Raw genomic sequence first — 22,125 nt, forward strand, 5'->3', positions numbered from 1 at the left:
TTTACTTGTGCAAAAGCGGATTTGAGGTGTGAACGCTCCTTGCAGTGTAGACGTAGCCCAAGAGAATGGATTGTGGTTTGAGGGAAAATATGATTAGGAGTACACGGTTGATTCATTAAATCCAGATGGAGAGATGTACAAAGTATGTCCTTGGCTCCTGAAGCCTGATTGAAAGCCCGTTTAAGTCAATTGAAAGAATCGCATTGATTTTGACAACCTTCTAATCAGGTTCTTAGTGAGTACTTTTGAAGATCAATATATTTCAATACTATTAATTTTTCTTTTAGTTTACTTTGACTTTTCCCTTTGTTTCCATAGTCATTGTCCCGGAGCAGCCAAAAATATTTTTTCTCCTTTTTAAAATGTGTTGGGTCAAAATCTTGCATAAAATTTAATCTTGAATTTGGCACTTCCTGACTGATTATTCATAAATCCCTTTAAAATCAGAGTTTGTTTATAACAAAAATGTGGCATTCTAATGCAACCTTGTGTTTCACAGCATAACGGGTATCGTGTCAGTTTGGATAGAGGGAGGTATAGAGTTCCTAATACATTTATTATTGTAAAGAGCTGTGAGATAGTAAAATGATCAAGTACGCTAAATATTCTATGCTAAAAGAATTTCAAAGTTATTTTAGGAGGCGCGTGTTTACACTGAGAGAGAAAGCTATCTGGGTTTAATTTTCTGTGTAAAGAATTGATGGAAGGGTGACTGCACTAAACAGTTATTACACTGAGACAATAAACTGAGTAAATAACCACCGTTTGGACGTGGCTTTGTGATAAATAATTTCTGTCCACATTTTTTCATTGCTCAGATAAGAATGTGATACAAAGGAATTGTATGTGCTTTAAACTGTGCGTGTATTAAGGAAAACAGAGCACAACTCTCCAAATGTGCTGGCCTAGAGCATTTGAAAAATGCAAGAGGGTCCTCAATGACTAGGCATGGTGAGAAGCTGTTTTACATCTTGCCTAAAAGATGTCATCTCCAGCAACACCACCAGCATACCACTTTCTACAACGTTAGGGTTTCCCTTGATTTTTCCATCTCGGTATTGACCAGGCCTAATTTGGTTTAGTTTGATGAGGTATGGTCAGATCCCATAATATGATACGGCTACACTTAAAATGCTGTTGCAGCACAGCTACACTGTTGCAGCTACACTACTTCAGCTAGACACTTGCCTAGCCCAACAGGAAGGGTTGTCTTGTTGGAATAGGTAATTCAGCTCCTCAGTCTGGGTTGGTGGAAGAAACCTTCAGTCTATATAGCACTCTCTACACTTAGGGATAGATCAGTTTAATTAGGCCATTCAGGGCCTCAAGTGACATAGTTAAAGTGACTTAATTTTCTAGTGTAAATCAGACCTTCAGAACAATTTTTCTGCTCGTGGAGGAAGCAGTTGTAGTCTTGTAGATTGTACATCTGCTTGGGAGACAAAAACTCTTGACTACTAGGTTGTCATGTGCATGTAACCCTACCTCTGTGTCTGCCTCCACATCTGTAAAATAGGAGAAATGATATTTATAAGGCCACTTTGTGATAAGCTGCTGTAAGAGTGAGGGGGAGCACCCCTCTTTCCCTTGTTTTCTCACAAAAGAGCTTATCGCAACTTACGCCAGAGTGCACATATCTCACTGAACCACTGTAAAACTTAATTAGTAAACATTTGTACGTTTCTTTAAAAATGTGGAGCACTTAGTAGCTTGATTTCAGCTACCCAGCACCTCTGAAAATCAGTCTTTGGGGATCTCAATTTAGTCTCCCAAAATTTGCAGCTGCTTCAGGGTAGATAACAGAGTAGCAATTTACCCTAGCTCAAACAAAATTCTTTGTGAGCTGGAACAAATCAGCCTTCCTGACACGCCCTGTCTTACGCTTTAGCCACAAGACTATCTTCCCCTCCTGAGTCACCCATTGTACATGTAGTCCGCAGTCAGAAGGGTTTGTACAGCTGATTATTGCATATGTAATACTATACAAAAAATAGGTGAAGAGTTTTTTTCTTTTTATTTCTATATAGCTATCTAATATTGATTCAGATTCTCTACCTCTAATTCCCTTACCTTCCTTCTCTGGGAGAAGGGAGATTGTAATATAAATACATTAATTAATTAAAAATTCCAATATTCAAAAAGGAGCCCCAGTCTGAAATAAAGGAGAACCTTGCTAGTTTAATTCCTTTTTATAGGAGACCTACAAAGGATTTTTATTTAAATTGAGTTTCGGCACCTTTTGTTTACTGCTCTATGTTGAAAGTTTTAATTTCTAGAACAGGTTTATTTCCTTGATTGTTTTTACCTTAGAATTAACCAGACAGAAGTGCCAAGAGAGAGAAGTGCCAGCCTCGGGTTGCCAGGTGTCCGGTTTTCACCCAGACAGTCCGGTATTTGCAGGCTCCGTCCTGTTAAAAAAACAAAACAAAAACAGAAAATACCAGACATGTGCAATGTCCAATATTTCCAATTCTCCTGGGACGACAATTTTCCCCTGCCACATCTGGCGGGGATGGGGGAGTGAGGAGCATGGCAGAGTCTAGCAAAGCGGGGGCAGGAGGGAGCATGTGCCAGGAGAGACCTCTGTGACCAACAGAGACCAGGAGCTGGCCAAGTGATGCCTCCCTCTACAATGAGAGCTTAAGTAGCCAGGTCAGGCGGCAGGAGCAGCCACTTTAAAAGTCAGACTGTTCCTCCGTGCCTGGCTCTGCAGGGGGGAGGGGCGAAATTTGATTGGGGCGGAGGCTCCCAATGCTAGGGATACCTGCCTCAGTGGGAGGGAGAGTGCACTAAGATGGGGGAATGCTGGGGCGGGGCCTGGTTCTGAGGCAGGGGTGAGTGCATTGGGATGGGAGGATGCTAGGGGGGCCTGGCTCAGATGCAGGGGTGAGTTCATTGGGATGGAGGGACGCTGGGGGGGCCTGTCTCTGAGGCAGGAGTCAGTGCATTGGGATGAGCAGACTGGGGGGTCTGGCTTAGGGGGAGGAGTGGGTGTATTGGGGGTTAGTGTGTGGTCCCAAACTGGAGGGAGTGGTGCAACTTTTGCTTACCAACTTTGGTCTCTTCCCTCCCCGCCCTTTTTTTGACAGAATTTTTTTCCCTGTGTTTTTGTTTTGTTTTGTTGGGTTTTTTTGGTGGTGGGGGTGTTTGGTATTTTTTGTTAAACTATCTGGCAACCCAACTAATTTCAGAGAAGTGCCTTTTTAAGGCTTCCAGAGCATGCTTTGTGGAAGGCTCACACTTTAATTGAAGGGCCCAAGAGGATGTACTGTTAACAAAGTCCATCTTTTTAATTTAAAAGTTTTGTTATTAAATGAGAACTTAAAGCTCAGAATTTTACAGTATGGATATGTCTACACTGCAGCAGAGCGTGTGCTTCCCAGCATGAATAGATATACACTAGTATAGCATGAGCTAGCATCCTAAAAATAGTGATGTGGATACTGCAGCTGTGGATGAGACTTGGGCTAGGAACCTGAGCACAGAGCTAGGGGGTTGAGTGGACTTGAGAGTCTGAGCTGCAGGGTGTCTACATTGCTATTTTTAGCTTACTAGCTTGAGCCTAGCTAGCACAAGTCTTATCTACCGGCATTGGGAAATTCTCTTCCCACTGTGTAGATAGATGTACCTTAGAGTCTTGTGGGAGAGATGAGACATGAATTTCTAATGTTAAAAATAAGCAGGCAAAAAAATATTTTGGTTTCATATAAACTACCCTTCAGGCCTTCTTTATACATCACAGCCCCAACCCAAAGGCATAAGCCTAATTGTCTTCCCGTGGGCTGCCTTTAAAACTGGATGTTGTCTAACATCCAGTAAAAAGACCCAGTTTACCCAGAGGCTCCCTAGACCTATTTGCTTTTTGGCATTACAGTGCCTACCCTAGGGCAATCCTGTTTGACCCATCAGAATTACATAAGCGCTTTGACTGAAATTCATAAGTAAAACCATTAATCAGATGTTCCAGACAGATTATTTCAAACACAGAAGCGGGGCTCAGAATCTCCATTACATCATCCGTATTTGTTTGCATGTTAAAGCAGTAGATTTGACCTGCTAACTGAATTTAGACAAAGATGGTTATGTCAGGTGTAGTGCTGATTAATCCTGATCCACAAGACCATCTTCAATAAGAAGGTATTGGAAGTGGCTCCATAATTAAAATTGCAATAAAGACAGGGACTAAAATCCCTTAGTAAAACACGAGCCCTTCCTTGGTCATTTCAGTTTAACTTTCTTTTTCTTCCTAAAAGATTCTTTTCATAAAGGAAGAATTTTAAAATGTGCACTTAGCAGTTTTTTTCTTGAGACTCTTCTTCTCTCCTTGTCCATTTTTATTAGAATAAGCTAGGCCACACAGCCACCAAACTCCTCTCTCTACACAGAGAGTCAACTGAGCTGGAGGGGTAGATTAGCCAATTGAGGCAGCATTCTGAGAAATGCTGGAGTACCGTATATTCCGGTGTACAAGACGACCTCTGATGTTAAAAAACATCCCCCAAAAATCAGGGGTCGTCTTGTACGCCGGATGCCCCGCCGCCGGAGCCCCTCCGCGGCTTTGAAAGCCTCGGGGGAAGCCGGCGGCGGGGCATCCCAGGCGCGCATGGGCTGCCCCCCCGCCGGAGCCCCTCCGCGGCTTTGAAAGCCTCGGGGGAAGCCGGTGGCGGGGCATCCCAGGCGCGCATGGGCTGCCCCCCCGCCGGAGCCCCTCTGCGGCTTTGAAAGCCTCGGGGGAAGCCGGCGGGGGGGCATCCCAGGCGCGCATGGGCTGCCCCCCCGCCGGAGCCCCTCCGCGGCTTTGAAAGCCTCGGGGGAAGCCGGCAGGGGGGCATCCCAGGCGCGCATGGGCTGCCCCCCCGCCGGAGCCCCTCCGCGGCTTTGAAAGCCTCGGGGGAAGCCGGCGGCGGGGCATCCCAGGCACGCATGGGCTGCCCCCCCGCCGGAGCCCCTCCGCGGCTTTGAAAGCCTCGGGGGAAGCCGGCGGGGGGGCATCCCAGGCGCGCATGGGCTGCCCCCCCGCCGGAGCCCCTCCGCCGGCTTCCCCCGAGGCTTTCAAAGCCGCGGAGGGGCTCCGGCGGGAGGGGGGGGGGGGCAGCCCAGGCGCTCCTGGCGGCTTTGCTCCCGGTGCCTCTGGTCTGCTGGGGACCATCTCCAGCAGACCAGGGACACCGGGAGCAAAGGAGGCGGAGGGGCGCTGGGGTATAAGATGAAACCCTATCTTTTAATTAAAAAGATAGGGGGTCGTCTTATACACCCAGTCGCCCTATACGCCGGAAAATATGGTAGATAGGGCTGTGCGGGGTCAGGGAGAAGACTGTAATAGCCGATGAAGAATCATTTGGTGCTAGTGCCTTGACTATCCAATGCAGTGAAGAAATACTTGAGCCTTGAAAGACTTAACATGTCAGTCTTCAAGACTGAAATCAATCCATCACAACGGGTGTGTCTAGACTACAGGGTTTTTTAGAAAAAAGTGGCCTTTAATAAAAAAAAAAAAAAAAAAACCCTGCATCTAGACTACTGCTGTGTTCTTTCGAAAGTAAATCAAAAGAACGTGGCAGTTTTTTTGACTGCAGAAAACCTTGTTTTACGAGGAATAACGCCTTTTTTCGAAAGTGTTCTTTCGGAAAAAGGCGCTATATAATGGAAACTGTACTTTTTCGAAAGAGAGCATCCAGACTGCTTGGGTGCTCTCTTTCGGAAAAAGTGGCTTGCCTTTTCGTAAGTACTGGTGGTAGTCTAGACGCTCTTTTTCGAAAAAGCTTCTTTCGAAAAAGGTGTGGGGTCCAGACGTAGCCCATGTGTGAGGGAGGGCTTTTATTCCTGCTTTAACTATGAAAATCCAGGCAACCTAAGCAATACTTAGTCCTGTTTAACGGCGCATCGTAAATATGTAAACTCCAATCTTTAAATGACCATTTCCTGAGGTTTCCACTGAAGCTGCCCTTAACCCTCAGCTGAAGACTGTTGGTTCTTTGGGAGTTGCTTGTGTCAGCTTTCATTGTACTATGGTAGATGAGATAACCATGAAATACATTTTCCTAGCCTGCTGGTGCCAGACTTTTTCAGTTATGATGCTTGGCTTGTTGGCATAAGCATGTGATCAAATTGAGCTATGAGTCAGCATTTGCAGGCAGCTGATGCTGGATTCTGATTGCCCTGTGGAATTTTGTTTTGATTTGGCCTAGGAGGGACTAGCTGGCATTGAACCTGTGAAACCTATGAAAATGGCAGTGGGCTTCTGGTAAAGGCCATAAGTAGGGCCCTATCAAATTCACAGCCATGAAAAGCATGTCACGGAGCAGGAAAATGGCCTTTTGTGTGTTTTTTACCCTATACTGGATAGTTTTCACAGGAGTAACAGTGCTTCTCAAATTGAGGATCCCTACCCAAAAGGGAGTTGCAGAGGTGTCAGCAAGGCTATTTTAAGGAGATTGCAATATTGCCCCCCTATTTCTGCACTGCCTTCAGAACTGGGCAGCCAAAGAGTGGCAGCTGTTGGCCAAGCAGCGGCCATGCAGAATCAAGGTTGGCAATGCCACAACATGCCACCCTTATTTCTGTGCTACTGCCTTCACAGCTTGGCATCTGGAACGTGGTGGCTACCAACTGAGGACCAAGTTCTGCTGGCAGCAGTGCAGAGGTAAGGGTAGCAATAGCATATCATGCCATCCTTACTACTTTGTTGCAGCTCTCAGTAGTTCTGCCATCGTAGCTGGAATCCTGGCCCGAAGCTGCCACTTTCCAGCTGTCCAGCTCTGAAGGCAGTGCCACTGTCAGCAACTACTCAGAACGAAGGGTACCAGTACTGAAACCCCTCCCCCCACATAACCTTGCGACACCCCTCCTCCCAACTGTTTTTTGGGTCAGGACCTTTACAAGTAGAACATTGTAAAATTTCAGTTTTAAACAGCTGAAATCATGACATTTATTATTTTAAAATCTGATGACCATGGAATTGATCAAAATGGACTGTAAATTTGGTAGGGCCCTAACCATAAGATGAACTTTGAACCTCAAGCCCGGACAGGAATATGCCATTTATCATGCAAGGTGAAACAAGAACAGGACAAGGAATCTCTAATTAAATCTTCTTAATTATTCAATACTCAACACTTCATCACCAGACTTAAAGCTTGTAAAGGACTTCTAATCAATCACACTTTATCTTCCAAACTCTTCACAGTATGAAACAGCAAAGTTAAGGCTTTTCCCTTCCTAAACAAATCAAAGCAGCTCAAAGTTCTGATGCAAGATACAACAGATTCAAATAGCCCTACTGCAGGGAATTTTCTGAAAGCACAATGACATTTTGAAAACATTCAGCAAGCAGTAGCTTCCCCAAACACACAATGTGAAATGATGAAGGCACTCAGTATAACAATTAAAATATGCTGAAGCTGAATATTACCAGGCCTATGCCCTCCACTGTATTCACGGAAATTGGAGAAACTAGCCTTTCATCCTATTCTCTATAGCAGCTCTTAAGATCAGCTAGGAAGCTCTGGCTTTTGGTTCCTAGTGTTGAAACACCACTCAACCTGTGGCAGGACTTTCTTGGGTAGAGACTTCCAATTCTGTCACTGACTCCTCCGAATGGAAACACCAGAGAATGTGTCTAATAAACTTGAGAGCAATCTGTAAGAAGTTCTTATATAGTCTATCTGATTTTTGAGTTTTATCTGGTTTTATTGTTCCTAGCTAAAGGGCAGGGATTTGGTGTCAACCACTATGGCTGGCTAGGTTTATGTAATTGTTTTTAAAAACATGTAAAATAACATTTAGGTCCTTAAAAGATAGGTGCTTTAAAATGAATGAATTCTCCTTCACCACTAGAGATGCAGGAGTGAATTGAAGAAACCCAGCGTCATGGTTGGGTGTGATTCTATACATGTTCAAGGCATTTACTTTGTTACTGAAAGCTTTACAGATGGTCTGTAATCCAGATTTCATGAACAAAATATGGACTTTCCATGGAACTGATGAGTGCACAATCATTGATGCTGAACATTTCTCCCTACCTGCCATATTGACTGGCTGGTTCACTCCCCATTTGGCAGTGCCTTCCTAATAACTGACCATTTCCTGAGCTACCACGTGGTTCCGTACGTCAATAACTTCCCAAACGTAGTTCTCCTAGATCAATAGACTGCATTTCCTCCCTTGTTTTGATGTTGAGTACTCATTAAAGGCCAAATCAAAAACCCCTGGCACTGATGAAAGGCCAGAGTAAATACCCTTGAAATCGGTGAAGTTTCTGTGGGTTTACAAGTTTTGTAACTGAGAACAGAATTTGGCCATGAATATGTCTTAAGTGTGTGATGGTCTTTCACCAGCTGTGTTACTCCATGATATTCCATGTCGCTTCATAACCCACTAAACTATAATTTATGGTTTGTAAATTAGATTTGTTTTACAAATTCTAAATGCCTGAAATATTGCCAGAGGGAAATGTTTAGCAATGATGGTGGGGGGAGGTCTGTGTCTTTTAAGTGACTTATGCAACCTGCGGGATATAAAAGCCTTTTGGTGGTGGTGGTGGTGGTGGTGTTTTTTTCCCTGCTAAATTTCCTCTCCGGCCATAGCACATGAATCCCACCAAATGGAAACCGACTGTCTCCACCATCCTCCACACTTTGCAAACTTTATATTTCATTATAGAAACTTAATAAGCCATCATTTATCATTGTGATGAGTAGCAATGGAAACAAGGGTCAGGTTTATCACACAGCCTATGGTGATATTAGGAACCAAACTATCGCTTACTTTAAAAATATGAGATTATATTGATTGTATCGTCTCCTTTGATTTATCCAAGCAGAAAACAGTAGAGAATAGTCAAACTTTCTCTAAATCCATTTGACTTATTTATCATCCTGTTCAGAAGAATGAAAGAGGAGCCAGTTGTGGTATTTAGCCATTGGGATATTACACCATGATTTCCTCTTTGTTGTTGGCCACCTCCCTGAGATATATTTCTACTTCTCCAATCCCTTTGGAATTATTTGCATCTTGAGAGCTCTCGGGTGGAGCAGTCTCTATACAGCTGCATCTGGTGATCCACTTTCTGGATCAAAGCACCAGTGCCTTATGCTTCTGCAATCCTCTGTTAAGCAGGGTTCGCTCTCTGCTCTCTCCACTTGTGGCGGGTGCTAATGGTAATAAATGGGGGAGTAGTCCCTGTTGTCTTTGAGTTCCCAATGACTACTGATTATAGCAAGCAGCAATTATATCCAGTGTTTTCAGCACATGCTGTGTTGGTTTTTCTTTCCTTCTGCCCTTCTGGCAGCTGTGGAGATAGCAGTACTATCATTGTTTATAGTTAGTATGTGTTTCTTCCATTGACCGAACTACTACTTCTTGGAAAGATGGATTAATTACATTGATTGGAAAAAAGCCCTTTCATGAACGTAGGAACGTAGGAAAGATCTACATTGTAGTATTACAGCACAGTTTAGACATACCTAGAAATTTCTTCTTCAGGTGACTGTATCTTCAGGTGGCTAAACTTTGAAGCAAAGCTGATATACTATAGTGATGGAAGCCAATTTATTGCAGCTGTCCTTCTGTTTCCATGGAAATAGTTCTTCTTTTTGACAAGGGAATATCAAACCAAAGCACGCCACATTGGAGAAAGGGACTATTGAGCTATGTCGCACAACATTTTTTTTTTTCAGACTCTGAAGCCATTTGGCAGAGGGGCTTGGGTAAATAACTATTGATGTCTGAAATTGCTAACATCCTCTTATTTTTGTGTGGTAAATGTTTGAAATAAATTATTTTAATCACAAGGTTATCACATTTCCCTTGAAACATGCATTATTTTCATAGATTACCTTGCCAACCATGGCCGTCTGAGCGAGCCTGAGGCCAGGCGCAAATTCTGGCAAATCCTTTCAGCGGTGGAATATTGTCATAGCCGAAAGATTGTGCATCGTGACCTCAAAGCTGAAAATCTTCTTCTCGACAACAATATGAACATCAAAATAGCAGGTACTTGGAATACAGTTGATTCTGAATAATACCTTATTTGTTCCCATAGCTCCTGGTCTGCTCCAACAAATCAATTGCGGTTGCTCAAGAGATTCCACTAACAGTAAGAAGTGGAAAGGCAAAAGAGGGCAATATATTTCATCATTTTGCATTTGTTGGTAATTTGTGCTGTCGGCAATAAACACCAACTAAAAATAACCCCTAGTTTAGTTCCTTTTTGTTTCCAGGAAAATGGAACTAATTTGTAGAATTGTGTGGTATTTTTCTTCTAAGGGTTGGGGGTAAGAAGGCTCATTGTAGTGTCCTGACACCTCATTACACTACCAGATGTGCAGGTTAAAACAGAAATAATCAAATAACTTCTTTCAACATTGGAAAGCTCAAAATGGAAGCCTATTAATTTTTTTTACCATGCATGATTTCATTTTAATAAATTTAGACACAGCAGATGTTATATGCAATGGGATAATTTTGCTGTTTATTACCTCATTATAATTCCAAGAATCCTTCCAGACTGTTGTTATCCCTGATGCTCTGCATGGGGAAGGGCTGGGTGACACCCTGATTTGGTAAAGTGTTGAACTTTTGTCATTCGCACTAGCTGTGTGAGGGAGGTAGGAGGAAAAAGAGCCTCTTCAGTAGGGAATTGTTGGGAGTGAAGTAAAATTGCCAATTGTCTGACAAGAAAATGCATAGATACTCAAAGTTACAAATGCACTCAACAATTTTTTGTTTTAAATTGGCTTGTTCCTTTTTATGAAGTATAAAGAAAGTGTCCTGAAAGATTTGTTTTTCTTAAAATAATTATAATAATAATAATAATTAATAGAGGATTCTATTTGTTTTTATACAAGAAATTCAAGACCTGTTGTCAAGGCTGTTCCCCACTCTGGCACGACAAATGCAGAAGTGGGGGCCCACAAGAGCACCCTAAAACCTTGTCTCTACAGGCTTTAGTACAAAAACCTCCCCCTCCAAAATCCTAATACCTGGACTTCGGGGAATCTGCTGCCACCATCAAGTGCTTTTGAACCCACAAACAGGGGTGGACACTTGAAACCAACCCCGGGGTACCTCAAGCTCTTTTTACCCCAAAAGAGCTTGAAAAAGAGGAAAAACAAGCTGCAGTCTGAGATAGCTGACCCCTCAGTCAGACAGACCTTCCAGGACTCAGGAATCAACCAATAACGGTTAATTAGAAAAAGAAAACAAACTTTTATTATCAAAACAAAAAACTACAGTTGCAAGCATGGTTGAAGTGGCTAGATGGGAAAGAGCCACCAATTAATTTAGATACTCAGGGAAAAGGCCCTGGGTTAAACTTAGTTACAAAAGAGAGAAAAAACACTTTTAAAGAAAAAAAACATTTTAACAGCACAAACCTCAGTTCCAATTCCCAAACCAGAACACAATAAAACCTGACAGACTAGCTAAACTTTTCCCTACTTACACCTTGTCCGAAGTCCATCCTTCCTTGGAGAGAGATGGGCCTCCCATCTCCCTGTTACTTGGGAGAAACCGCTCTGTCCCAGACAAAGGAAGGAAAAGATTAAAATTCCTTTGTCCCAGTTTGAGATCCCTACCTGCATTGTTATTGGCTGACCAGATACCTGGCTAGGGACAGGAGACCTAGTTAACCCCTTAGTCCCCAGGTGCTGGTCAACCCCCCCCATACCCTGGTTATGACACTGTCTTCGCTGGAAGATTCTGATGGCTGAAGAACCAGTGAAATGGAAACATCCTAAGAGCCAAGAGAATGAAAGGTGAAGGGCTAAGAGGGAAAGGGATTTTTAATCAAATTAACACCTATTTAACCTCAGTGGTTTAACAGAATTTTTGGTAAATGAAGCCTTTGTTAAAGTTTCAGTACATTCACCCTTTAATAAATTCCTTCCCCCCCCCACATCCCCCTCCTGTTCTGAAATGTGATTTGTCCTTTTCATATGTGTTCATTTTTTAATTGTATCCTTTGGTATATATGGTTGTGACTATTTTCTTCCACTATTTGATCTGAGGAAGTGGGTCTGACCCACGAAAGCTCATCATCTAATAAACCATCTTGTTAGTCTTTGAAGTGCTACATTGTCCTGCATTTTGCTTCAGCTACCCCAGACTAACACGGCTACATTTCTATCACTTTCCTTTAATAAAGACATTAGAGTTTCCAGTAAATATCCCTGAGACCCTTTAACAAAACTGGGAAGAACCAGACTTAATATTCCTTATGTTTCTGTGGTGGTAAAGCAATCAGGAAAATCTCTTAAACCTTCCAAGCCTTTATCCAAAAAAAGCAAAGGAGGAAAACAACGTAATTTAAAAAAAAAAAAAACAGAAATTGTGCATCACCTTTTAGAAGTGAACTGCTCCATGAATGAGAGTGCCATTGAAGATATGATAGAAAGGGAAAGATTATTTTAGTGCATGTCATGTAAAAATGGGTTTTCTTTAGAGGTGGCTTCTAGGCAGTAATGAAATGATGCATAAAATATCTACAGGATATACTTCAGTAGAGATGATGATGATGAAGAAGAAGAAGATGCTGATTAGTAATAGTGGAAAACAAAGCAGAGATGATTTGCATAATGAATATGCAGATATGTAAATGCATTGTTATCAGTCTGCCAAAAGTTTGTGAATGGGTTTGCTAGTCTGCAGTATAAAAAAAAGGTTGGGAACCACTGCTCTATAGAACAGCGTTTTCTCTCTAGCTGAAAAAACAAAAGTTGAAAGATGAAATTTTATGCATCGTCTTGATCATTGTCACACATCTTTGTGGCAGTATAAAAGGTAAACCCCAAAGGGTTCCAAAGATAAAATAAGAAAGGGGGGCTTTGTATAGGTGTTCCTTTACGATTTTGCAAAGACAGACCGAACTCTAACCACATGCCAGGATAATGGGAAGTATGCTCCAAAGAAAGGGGTTGCCCCTCTGTTTTGTTTAAATCACAAAGATTTTGTCAGGAAATTCTGGTGATCTGATATGCAGCATACTACCATTAAATGCAAAGTTTCAAAGTTTCTTTGAGCCACATCTATACCATTTAGAACATTCCTGATTTCTCTTTCCTTGTGGATTTAAAACTTAAACATTGAGTAGTAAGCTACACTTCCCTTTTCAGTGGTTTTAGTTTATTTAACTTCAACGTGTGATGCCTGCACAGACTGACTGCCTGCTCCATGCCACTGGTAGGATATTTCTGATTGCCAGTTTTAAACATAATAGAGGACATTTTAAGTAAAAAAAAGAATGAAAGAATCTTTATTGTTATAGTTAGGTTAAATCTCCATGAATGTTGGGGATATAACAGTCACCATTGGTTTAAGATAGCAAGAACAATTAAGCTTCTTTATGAAATATTAGCAGTTTCTACCCAAAACAAAGGCACGTCCAAGGCCACTCACGAATTTGAATTCTTTTCCTGTTCTTCCCCATGCCCACCCTTCATGTTCTTTTCTTTTTGCCAGTCTTTTCTACTATAGCTTGCCATATTCCATCATGATTGTTTTTCAGATTTCCTCCCCAGGGGCCTAAGCTGCCTTGAAGGTTATGCTGTATTCAAAGAAGGTCTCTTTTTCATAAATGTCCTTAACAAGGCAGAGAAGCAAGGTCTTTATCTTCCTGAACATTCCAGCATAAACATGACAACTCGCAAAAACACTATTTCAGAGGCATCCCAGGAGCCCTGTTAGCCAAGGAACGGTTAGAGATAAGGGAGGTGTTAAAAAGTGGGTAATTGGGTAACCGTGTAACCCCTGACCATTTTACGCATATCTGCAGTGTGGGGTGGCAGCCAGCTCTCAGAGCTGGCTGTTGGCCTGTGTTGTTGCCTCTGATACAGAGCTAGCAGTATGGGGTGGCAGCGGGCTCTGTGGGAGCCTGCATGTAACTGGTCACAGTAACTTATAAGTCCAATAAGCTTGGGCTTGTCAGTTAACTGTGTAAATGGTTATCCTGTTACTTCCCTATTAGAGAGAGACATTGGCTGTTCTAGCATAGGGAATTTCACAGTATGAATTCTCCAGAATTCAACAAATAAAAGCAAGGTGAAATGATAAAATTATTAGTCAATTCCATTTACTGTTTATGTAAGGTCCTATCTCTTTGGGTTTTCTGTAGCATTATCATTGTCATAATGCTGTTTACTGTGCTGTCCTCTGGATAAGTATCCACAGTAACTAATCCCACACTTCACAATTTTCATATACTGTACTCTGATTCTTGTTTAGAGCTGTCAAACTCCGGGTGGTCCCTTTGTCCAGCAGTGGCTCTAGTGATAGCTAATCAGAAGACAGTCAGCTGTCAGTAGGGACCTGATGGTTTAAAAAAAATACCAGACACACTTGAGCTCAGATCTGGGGGAACCAACTGGGAGGGATGCAGGGCTGGCCGGGAGGGGGGCAGGGGGAGCGGGGCTGGCTGGGAGAGATCAGGTAGGAGGGGACCGGCTGGCAGGAAGCAGGGCTGGCTGGGAGAGGACTGGGGGGGGAGGGAAACCGGCCGCTGGGGAGCGGTGCTGGCCGGGGAGGGGGAGCAGGGCTGGCCTGGGTGCGCACAGATCCTGGGGTGCTGCCCATCACGCACATGGTCCCAGCGGGATGCATGGGCGAGTCTGGCCAGGGGCTTCCATCCTGCCCCGCCCCTGCCCCATCCTGTCTACTGCATAGTTGTGTACTGCCTGGCTGGTAGACACGGTCACTCAGAGTGAGCATATCTACCAGCTAGGCAGTATGCAACTATGTACTGATACTCATGATAATAAAACTTAATTAGAAAATACCGGACTGTCCGGTTGAAAACCTGGCACTTGGCAACCCTAGCTGTCAGAAACATTATAGTGATCGGTGCCCAGTCACCTCTTTCATTTATTCCACAAAGTGATGGGTAAAACCCTGCAAATGTGCTAATATCCACTTTAGATCCACGGAAGTGAATGAGGATAGCCACAGTTCATTTTTGCAGATACAGATGCAGATACAAATTTTGTATCTAGAACTAGGAATGTAAAATCCTGTTTAATTATTTAACTGTTTAACTGTTTAAGGGACGGTGGATGTGAGGGCTGCTCCAGCAATGCTGGAGTGACCTGCCCACTGGGGTTGGGCTAGAGTAGCCCTGCTGTAGGTAGGGGCTGCTTTAGCTCAGTTGCCGCCACAGCTCCCAACCCACTCCTTCCCATATGGGGGTTGCCAACTCCCACCTTGCTGGGGCTGGGAGCTTGCAGCCCCACACGGGGGGGTCCGCCAAGGCTAGAGCAGTCTCAGTCGTGGGCGAGAGGCTGCTCCCAGGGACAGTTAACCATTACCTGTTAACCATTTGACTGGATACCCGTTATCATCCCTGTCTAGAACCGTGCAAATGTATGGAAATTCGTTTTATATCTGCAGGTATTCACATCCACGGATGTGGATGCAGATAGCTTCACTCATTTTTGCAGATGTGGATACAAATTTTGTAACCGTCCAGGCCTCTAGGGATAAGCAGTGAATTTCACCCAGCACTTCACCCCAGACTGCATGGTGATATGTTGTGTCAGAGATCCTTGTCCTTTCTCCCTTCCCCAGTGGGTTGTTTTGCTCAGATGGATGGAAGTTGCTGTGTTCTTAACTGCCTCTAGTCCTCAAATTGAAGAAGAGACATAGGCAGCCAGGAGCCCAATTCCCCTAGCTTGATCTTCTTTGATATGAAATAATGTACATTTTTTAAACAGAAAATTAAAGCAATTAATTATTCTGAGAGCAAGTTCTGCAAAGTCAGAGGAAAAACAGGCCCAGCTGATCAGAGGAAAACCAGGCCCAGCTGATATCTAACTGCAAGAGTGTTTCTGTTGTAATAGTATTGAACTTTTTATACTAATCCTTTCACAGAGGGAAGGTCCAGTCAGTCCTACCATGTAGGAAATCCAGCCACACATCCAATTCTGCCATATAAGAACAGTCAGTTGCCCAGCTGCATGCTTCACCGTAGCTTGCTGGTGTATCTCACTAGTTAAGTTGCTGGTAAATCTGCTTCTTAGGGTTCTTATTCTGAAACATTTTCTTTTTAATGGTGGAATGTACATCAGTCAAATGTAGAAATAGTAACATTGCCCTCTGTGATGGTTCAGCTCAATGATGAAGACACTCAGCCCCAAATAACCTGTTCCCAAGAATGTAGGCTGAAATATTTGTGAGGTTGTCACATTTGCTGCTTAGGCTATCCCCTTCCCCGAAAGGTAGGACTGCAAGTTACAGGTTTTTGCTTTAAAGTTGGTCCCAAAAATGATGCAAAGAGATCCAGGGAATTTTTCTCTACAGGGGTCTTTATGTAAGATATATAAATATAAAAATCCCAACTCAAAATGTGTCCTAAATAACAAACGTTGACAAGGCCCTCCAATTTAATTTTATTTTATTTAAAATTACCAGGGAATTTATCATATTACATTCATTACAAAAAAAATTGAAAATGGGTGTAAAAAGGTAACATCATCTGGGAAGTATCTCGGTTGATGGAAGAAAAGTACAGGCTGGGTTACATACAAGATAGGGACTGTAGGTTTGTTCTTAAGAATCTGTATGTAAGTCGGAACTGGCATCCAGATTCAGCCGCTGCTGAAACCGACCAGCGCTGACTACAGGAAACCCGAGGCAGAGTTGCTCTGCCCCGGGCTTCCTGGAATCAGCCTCTGATCAGTTTCAACAGGCTCAATCTGGACGCCAATTCTTACATACAGACTCAACTTAAGAACCCCAGGTGTCCCCAAGTCAGCTGCTGCTGAAACTGATCAGCGGCTGATTCCAGGAAGCCCGGGGTAGAGCAACTCTGCCTCGGGTTTCCTGTAGTCAGCGCTGGTCAGTTTCAGCAGCGGCTGACTTGGGGACGCCTGGGGCAGAGCAGCTGGGGTGCTGCTGGGTTTCTCCAGTAGCGTGGCTCCTTGGCGCTACTGGAGCAACCCAGCAGCACCCCAGCTGCTCTGCCCCAGGCGTCCTGATTCAGCCGCTGCTGAAACTGACCAGCAGCGGCTGAATCAGGACGCCTGGGGCAGAGCAGCTGGGGTGCTGACGGGTTGGTCCAGTAGCGCCCAGAGTGGCGCTGCGGGACCAACCGGCAGCGCCCCAGCTGCTCTACCACAGGCGTCTGGAGAAAAGCCTGGTCTGCTGGGGGGGGGGGGTTCTAGCTGCGCCCCCCCCCCCCCCCAGCAGGCCAGGGAGACGCGGGCGGTGGACCGAGACGCACCGCGGTCCCGCCACCCGGGTCCTCCGCGGCTTTGCTCCGCGTCTCCCTGGTCTGCTGGAGACCAGCAGACCAGGGAGATGGGGAGCAAAGCCTCGGAGGACACTGGCAACAGGATAGCCGCGGGAGACCAAAGCCGCAGAGCCCGCGGGCAGCGGGCAGCCCCGACGCGCCACGGCTGCCCCGCTCCCGGTGTCCTCAGAGGCTTTGCTCCCTGTCTCCCTAGTCTGCTGGTTTCCAGCAGACTAGGGAGACATGGAGCAAACCCCCTTCGTAACTGCGGATCCGACATAAGTCGGATCTGCGTAACTCGGGGACTGCCTGTAACAGATAGAGAAGTATTGAAAGTAAAGAATTTAATGCTGTGGTTGACTTCATGAACTGTACATTTAACAAATTACAAAACAACAACAAATGATCTGGTAGTACTTCCTAGACTAACAAAACACGCAGATGGTATCATGAGCTTTTGTGGCCACGAAAGCTCATGATACCATCTATATATTTTGTTTGTCTAGAAAGTGCTACCAGACTGTTGTTTTTTGTGTAATGTACCCTGTACAGACTAACACAGCTACCCCCCTGAAGCTTCTGTACTTTAAAAGTACTTTCCTTATATTGTGTGTTTCCTTACTTTAAAATACAGACTTGTATATACACTTACACTAATTTATTAACATCAAACCTGCATATATTGGATTTCCTTAACATAAGCTGTATTGTCATGTACTTGAGTGTGCTAAAATTTGAGTGAAAACCAAATAATTAGTTTTATAGAACCTGACAAGCTTTCTGGTAAAAATTTGAAAACAAAGGGCCTTCTGTATTGACCAGATAACATGCCTGCATCCACAGGGATGGGGTTAGGGCCACTGCACTAGGCCTTCTCCTTCAGATTTACACACTGCATTATTTGTAAGGGTAACCCACACAATCTGATTTCTTCTAACCAGAAACTGTTTGCCTCAGAAAAAAGTCAAACTAATTTTATTCTTAGAATTTCACTTGATTTTGAAGGGTCTTTGAAGGTCAGAGCGTAGCTTGTGATTGTTCACTCTGGCTGCACCAACTAAAATCTATGCGCCCTGTAAAGGTCAGTGCAAAATGAGCTATGATGAAACAATGAGAATCTCTCTGTGTCCTTCCAACCTATGAGAGCTTGGATTAAGATCTTTTATAGGCTGATTATCTACAGAGATCACATCAACTTGATTGCAATTGTGGTTGAACCAAATCAGGTAGGAGTGACTATTATTTTGAAGTAGAGTGCACTGCTGGCTTGTCTTGCTGGTGGACAGTAAAATATGCATTGACGTCAGAATGGCTGATCAGTATTCAGTTCATGAAGTGGGTCAGGTTTGTTTCTACCGCACTCATACCTTTCCTTTATCAGCACCTCACAATTATCTCCTTCACTCATATTACCATCATAACAAAAGATTCGTATGCCTCCACGAAGCCAGGCATATTGAATTCTGTTGGTAGTTTTTAAAAAGTGGATTAATTTATCTCTGAAGCTGTTTGCTCTGAAGCAGGAGGATTTTTAAAGCTGTGTATTACAGCCCACCTCAGAATGTTGGATGTAAAGAAAAAATGTAAGAGAATCTCTTATTTCAGGGAAATGGCTTCCATTTCTAAGTTTGAAAATTGGTTTAAAGCCTGACTCCATTGTGGGTTTTTTTTTTTTAACAGACCCTCATTTAATGAATGTAAACACTAAAATTGAACTTCTTAGATCAAGATTGTTTTTTCGTTTAAGTAGCTTATTATTATTTTAAAGATGTAACAAGGAAAAGAAGCAAAATGCTAAGATCATTCAGACCAAAATTTGCAGACTGCACAAACATAAAATTTATACCAAGAACAAGGCTGTAAATGATTGTATAATTGAAGCAAAGACGTAGGCCGGGGTGATGGGCCTTTTTGGGGTAGGTGGCTGCTGACCCACAGAAAAATCAGGAGCTGCCCCTAGGGTTGCCCTGTGTCCGGTTTTCACCCGGACTGTCAGTTATTCGGGTCCCCCATCCAGTTTAAAAAAAAAAACAGAAAATACCAGACGTGAAAATTCCAGTATTTCCTGTTTCCCTCGGACGGAAGCCCAGCAGGGACAGTTTTCCCTGCTGCATCTAGTGGGGGCAGGGGAGTGAGGAGCGTGGCAGAGGCGTAGCAAAGGGGGGGGCAGGAGGGAGCACTTGCCAGGTGCGTGCTGCTCTGGCCCACATGACCCTTTCAGCAGAGACCTGGGAGCTGACCACATGATGCCTCCCTCTACAAATTTTTTTCCTGATTTGCTTAACAACTATAGTCTCCCCCTTTTTTTTTTCCTCAACAGATTTTTTTCCTGGTGGTTTTTTTTTGGGGTGGGGGGGGAGATTGGTATTTTTTGTTAAACCATCTGGCAGCCCTAGTTGCACCCAAAAAACAAAAAAACAAGTATACCCTCATTTATGTGGCCCCTGACTGAGGAGGAGGACTTTCCCCTTGCACACCAGAGACTATGGGGACCCAGGCTAGTGATTTAGTGTTCTAGTCCTACGGAGTGGGAGGTTGAAGCACCAGCATCCAGCCCCCAGTCCTGAGGTTCCCCACCCCTGATGTAGGCAAAAGGTTAAAAAGATAACGATCACTCTTTAGTATAATCTCTGCCTTTATAGCAGGTCCAATTGCAACCCTCCTAAGATTTTCAGGATTTTATATGCTCTATTGAACGTTTTCTGTTGGAGAACACTAATAGTCTTTAAATCTGATTGCTAGATCTGAAACAAGAAATACTAACAAAATTCATGTTATATTAAAGGGATCATCTTTGATCCAGGATGATGTCTGATTGTAGTGGAACAGCAATTACAAAACACAAAAACTTAGAAATGGAGGAAAACCTATTATTTGTTTTTATATTTACTTGAATGCTGGTCACTCCAATGCTTTTATCAAAGCAAACCAAAAAGCAACATAGTATACCTTAAATCTATCTAAATCTGTGTAGTTTTGTCCAAATACCTTTTTTAACAATGGTATTAATATGTAGGTTTTATTTTTCAAAATTAGAAAAAATATAGAAATGAAGATAAAATGAGGGATATTTTTTTTGTATTACAAAGATATAGCCCGAGAGCTGACACTGAACTCATGACACTTATCCAAACAGTGGAATCTGTTAGATTTTTAAAGATCTGAGCTAGTAGGTGTCTGACTTGGGCTGTACCCTCTTACCAATGCATACTATTTTTCAACATTTTACTTTAAAATCAGAGAGAGATTTGTGGCCTTCAGAAACTGAAGCAGGAATTGAGGTTGTAGACTAGGTGATAACCAGTGTGTACATGGCAACTCTATGCTCAGTGTTGTTCAGAAAGAAACCTTGGGAATTGTTTGGAGTTAGCAAGCTAATGGCTCTAGAGTGACCCCAAATAAAAGAGGAAATAGTGGACACTTTCGTCCGTCTAATCTTGTTCTTACGATTGGTATTTTCTACCATTAATCAAGAGATATGCTTGATGGATCTATACAATGGTTCTATCCATGACACAAACTTCCCCACATATCCCAGTTTGTCTGTTGTAGAGAAGAGGCTTTGCTACCCTGACCACTTGGTCACAGGATGTCTAAGCATCTGGGGTAGTATAAATTCTGGATATGCGATGCTATTGACCAAATGGGTAGCAGGAGATTAGAGACTTACAAGGGCCATGCTGTGTAGTTATAAAGCCTATTTGCTCTTGGTGTAGATTTAGTGAATAGTAAACAAAAACATAATGTATTTGGTTATGTAACGTAAATACTTTAGAATTCTGAGAGAGGAGAACTTCAAGATTTTTGAAAATCCATCATGCCCTGAAAGAAACATTTTTTTACACATGACCAATCCAATGTAAAGGTCCTGTATCTTTTGTTATTCAGAAAATCCATGTTACAATTAAGTAACATTTATTTTAACTGTCTCTAGATCTACAGAGCTTTGGTCCTATCTGTATTCTTTCCTGAATTCATTAAAATGCTTACTGAAATATTAGCACTGCACACAAGAGAATCTCCTATATGGATCTCTGAATTGATATAGATGACTAATGTAAATTTTTCAAGCCAAGGTTGGCAGGAGGCATTCTGGCACCTTTTGGAAATCTTAGAGCCTGAAATTATATGAATTTAGCAACATATTCCAGTAAGTACCCAGAGTGGAAACCGCTAGCACATCAGAACATAGTCTAAATGAATTAAAAAGAACAAACTTCAAATTAAAACTATGCCTACGCTACCCGTGCTGCTGCACTCGTGCAGACTTCTCCTACATGAGCAGAAGAGGATTTTTCATCAGTGTAGTTAATCCAGCTTTCCAAGATGCAGGAGATGGGTGGATATCCAATCTAGCTGTGTCTACACTAGGGCTTAGGCTGACAGTCTGAAGGGCATGAAAGTTTTCACAGCCCTGGGCAACGTAGCTAGGTTAATTTAATTTTTAAGTGCAGACCAGGCTAAATTTTTGCCTTCCTTAGAAATTGCAACAGCACCGTGTAAATTTTCCTGCAAGACAATTCACTGTAATTTTACCCTGTTGAAACTACTTGTGGTCTAATATAGAAAATTCTTAATATGGCAACTGAATAATACTGCAGTTCTGGCAAAAGACTGGTATGTATCTGCAGTGCTTAAACTGTGAGATCTTAGCTGATCTGACAAATTCAAGATAAATGAGGGGAGAGTTCAGACTTAATGACACCTATACAGATGGCAAAATGCTTCCGAGGGAAGAAATTGCCTCACATCCCCTGAAGTATTGTCAAGGTTGCTAAGCCAATAATGTGTGAAGAAAAACTGTGTTAAAGTGAATTACATTTCACAACACAAATCTGGCTGTGATAGGAATAAGGCAAATGAGAAACAGTGATTGGGTTTATTTGTTTTTTCCCTTATACTACAGT

General features: G+C 43.0%; 1 protein-coding gene across 4 annotated transcripts in view; it reads left to right on the forward strand.

The window, feature by feature from the left end:
* The window catches only part of SIK2 (salt inducible kinase 2), a 127,949-nt gene that overhangs the window by 55,312 nt on the left and 50,512 nt on the right, over nucleotides 1-22,125 (forward strand). For all 4 annotated transcript variants that reach the window (XM_075909426.1, XM_075909423.1, XM_075909424.1 and 1 more), the window contains exon 4: nucleotides 9,832-9,993. In XM_075909426.1, the coding sequence (XP_075765541.1) occupies nucleotides 9,832-9,993 (162 nt within the window). The remainder of the gene's footprint in view (nucleotides 1-9,831; nucleotides 9,994-22,125) is intronic.

This window comes from Pelodiscus sinensis, chromosome 26 (assembly GCF_049634645.1).
Source record: "Pelodiscus sinensis isolate JC-2024 chromosome 26, ASM4963464v1, whole genome shotgun sequence".
Taxonomy (NCBI): domain Eukaryota; kingdom Metazoa; phylum Chordata; order Testudines; family Trionychidae; genus Pelodiscus; species Pelodiscus sinensis.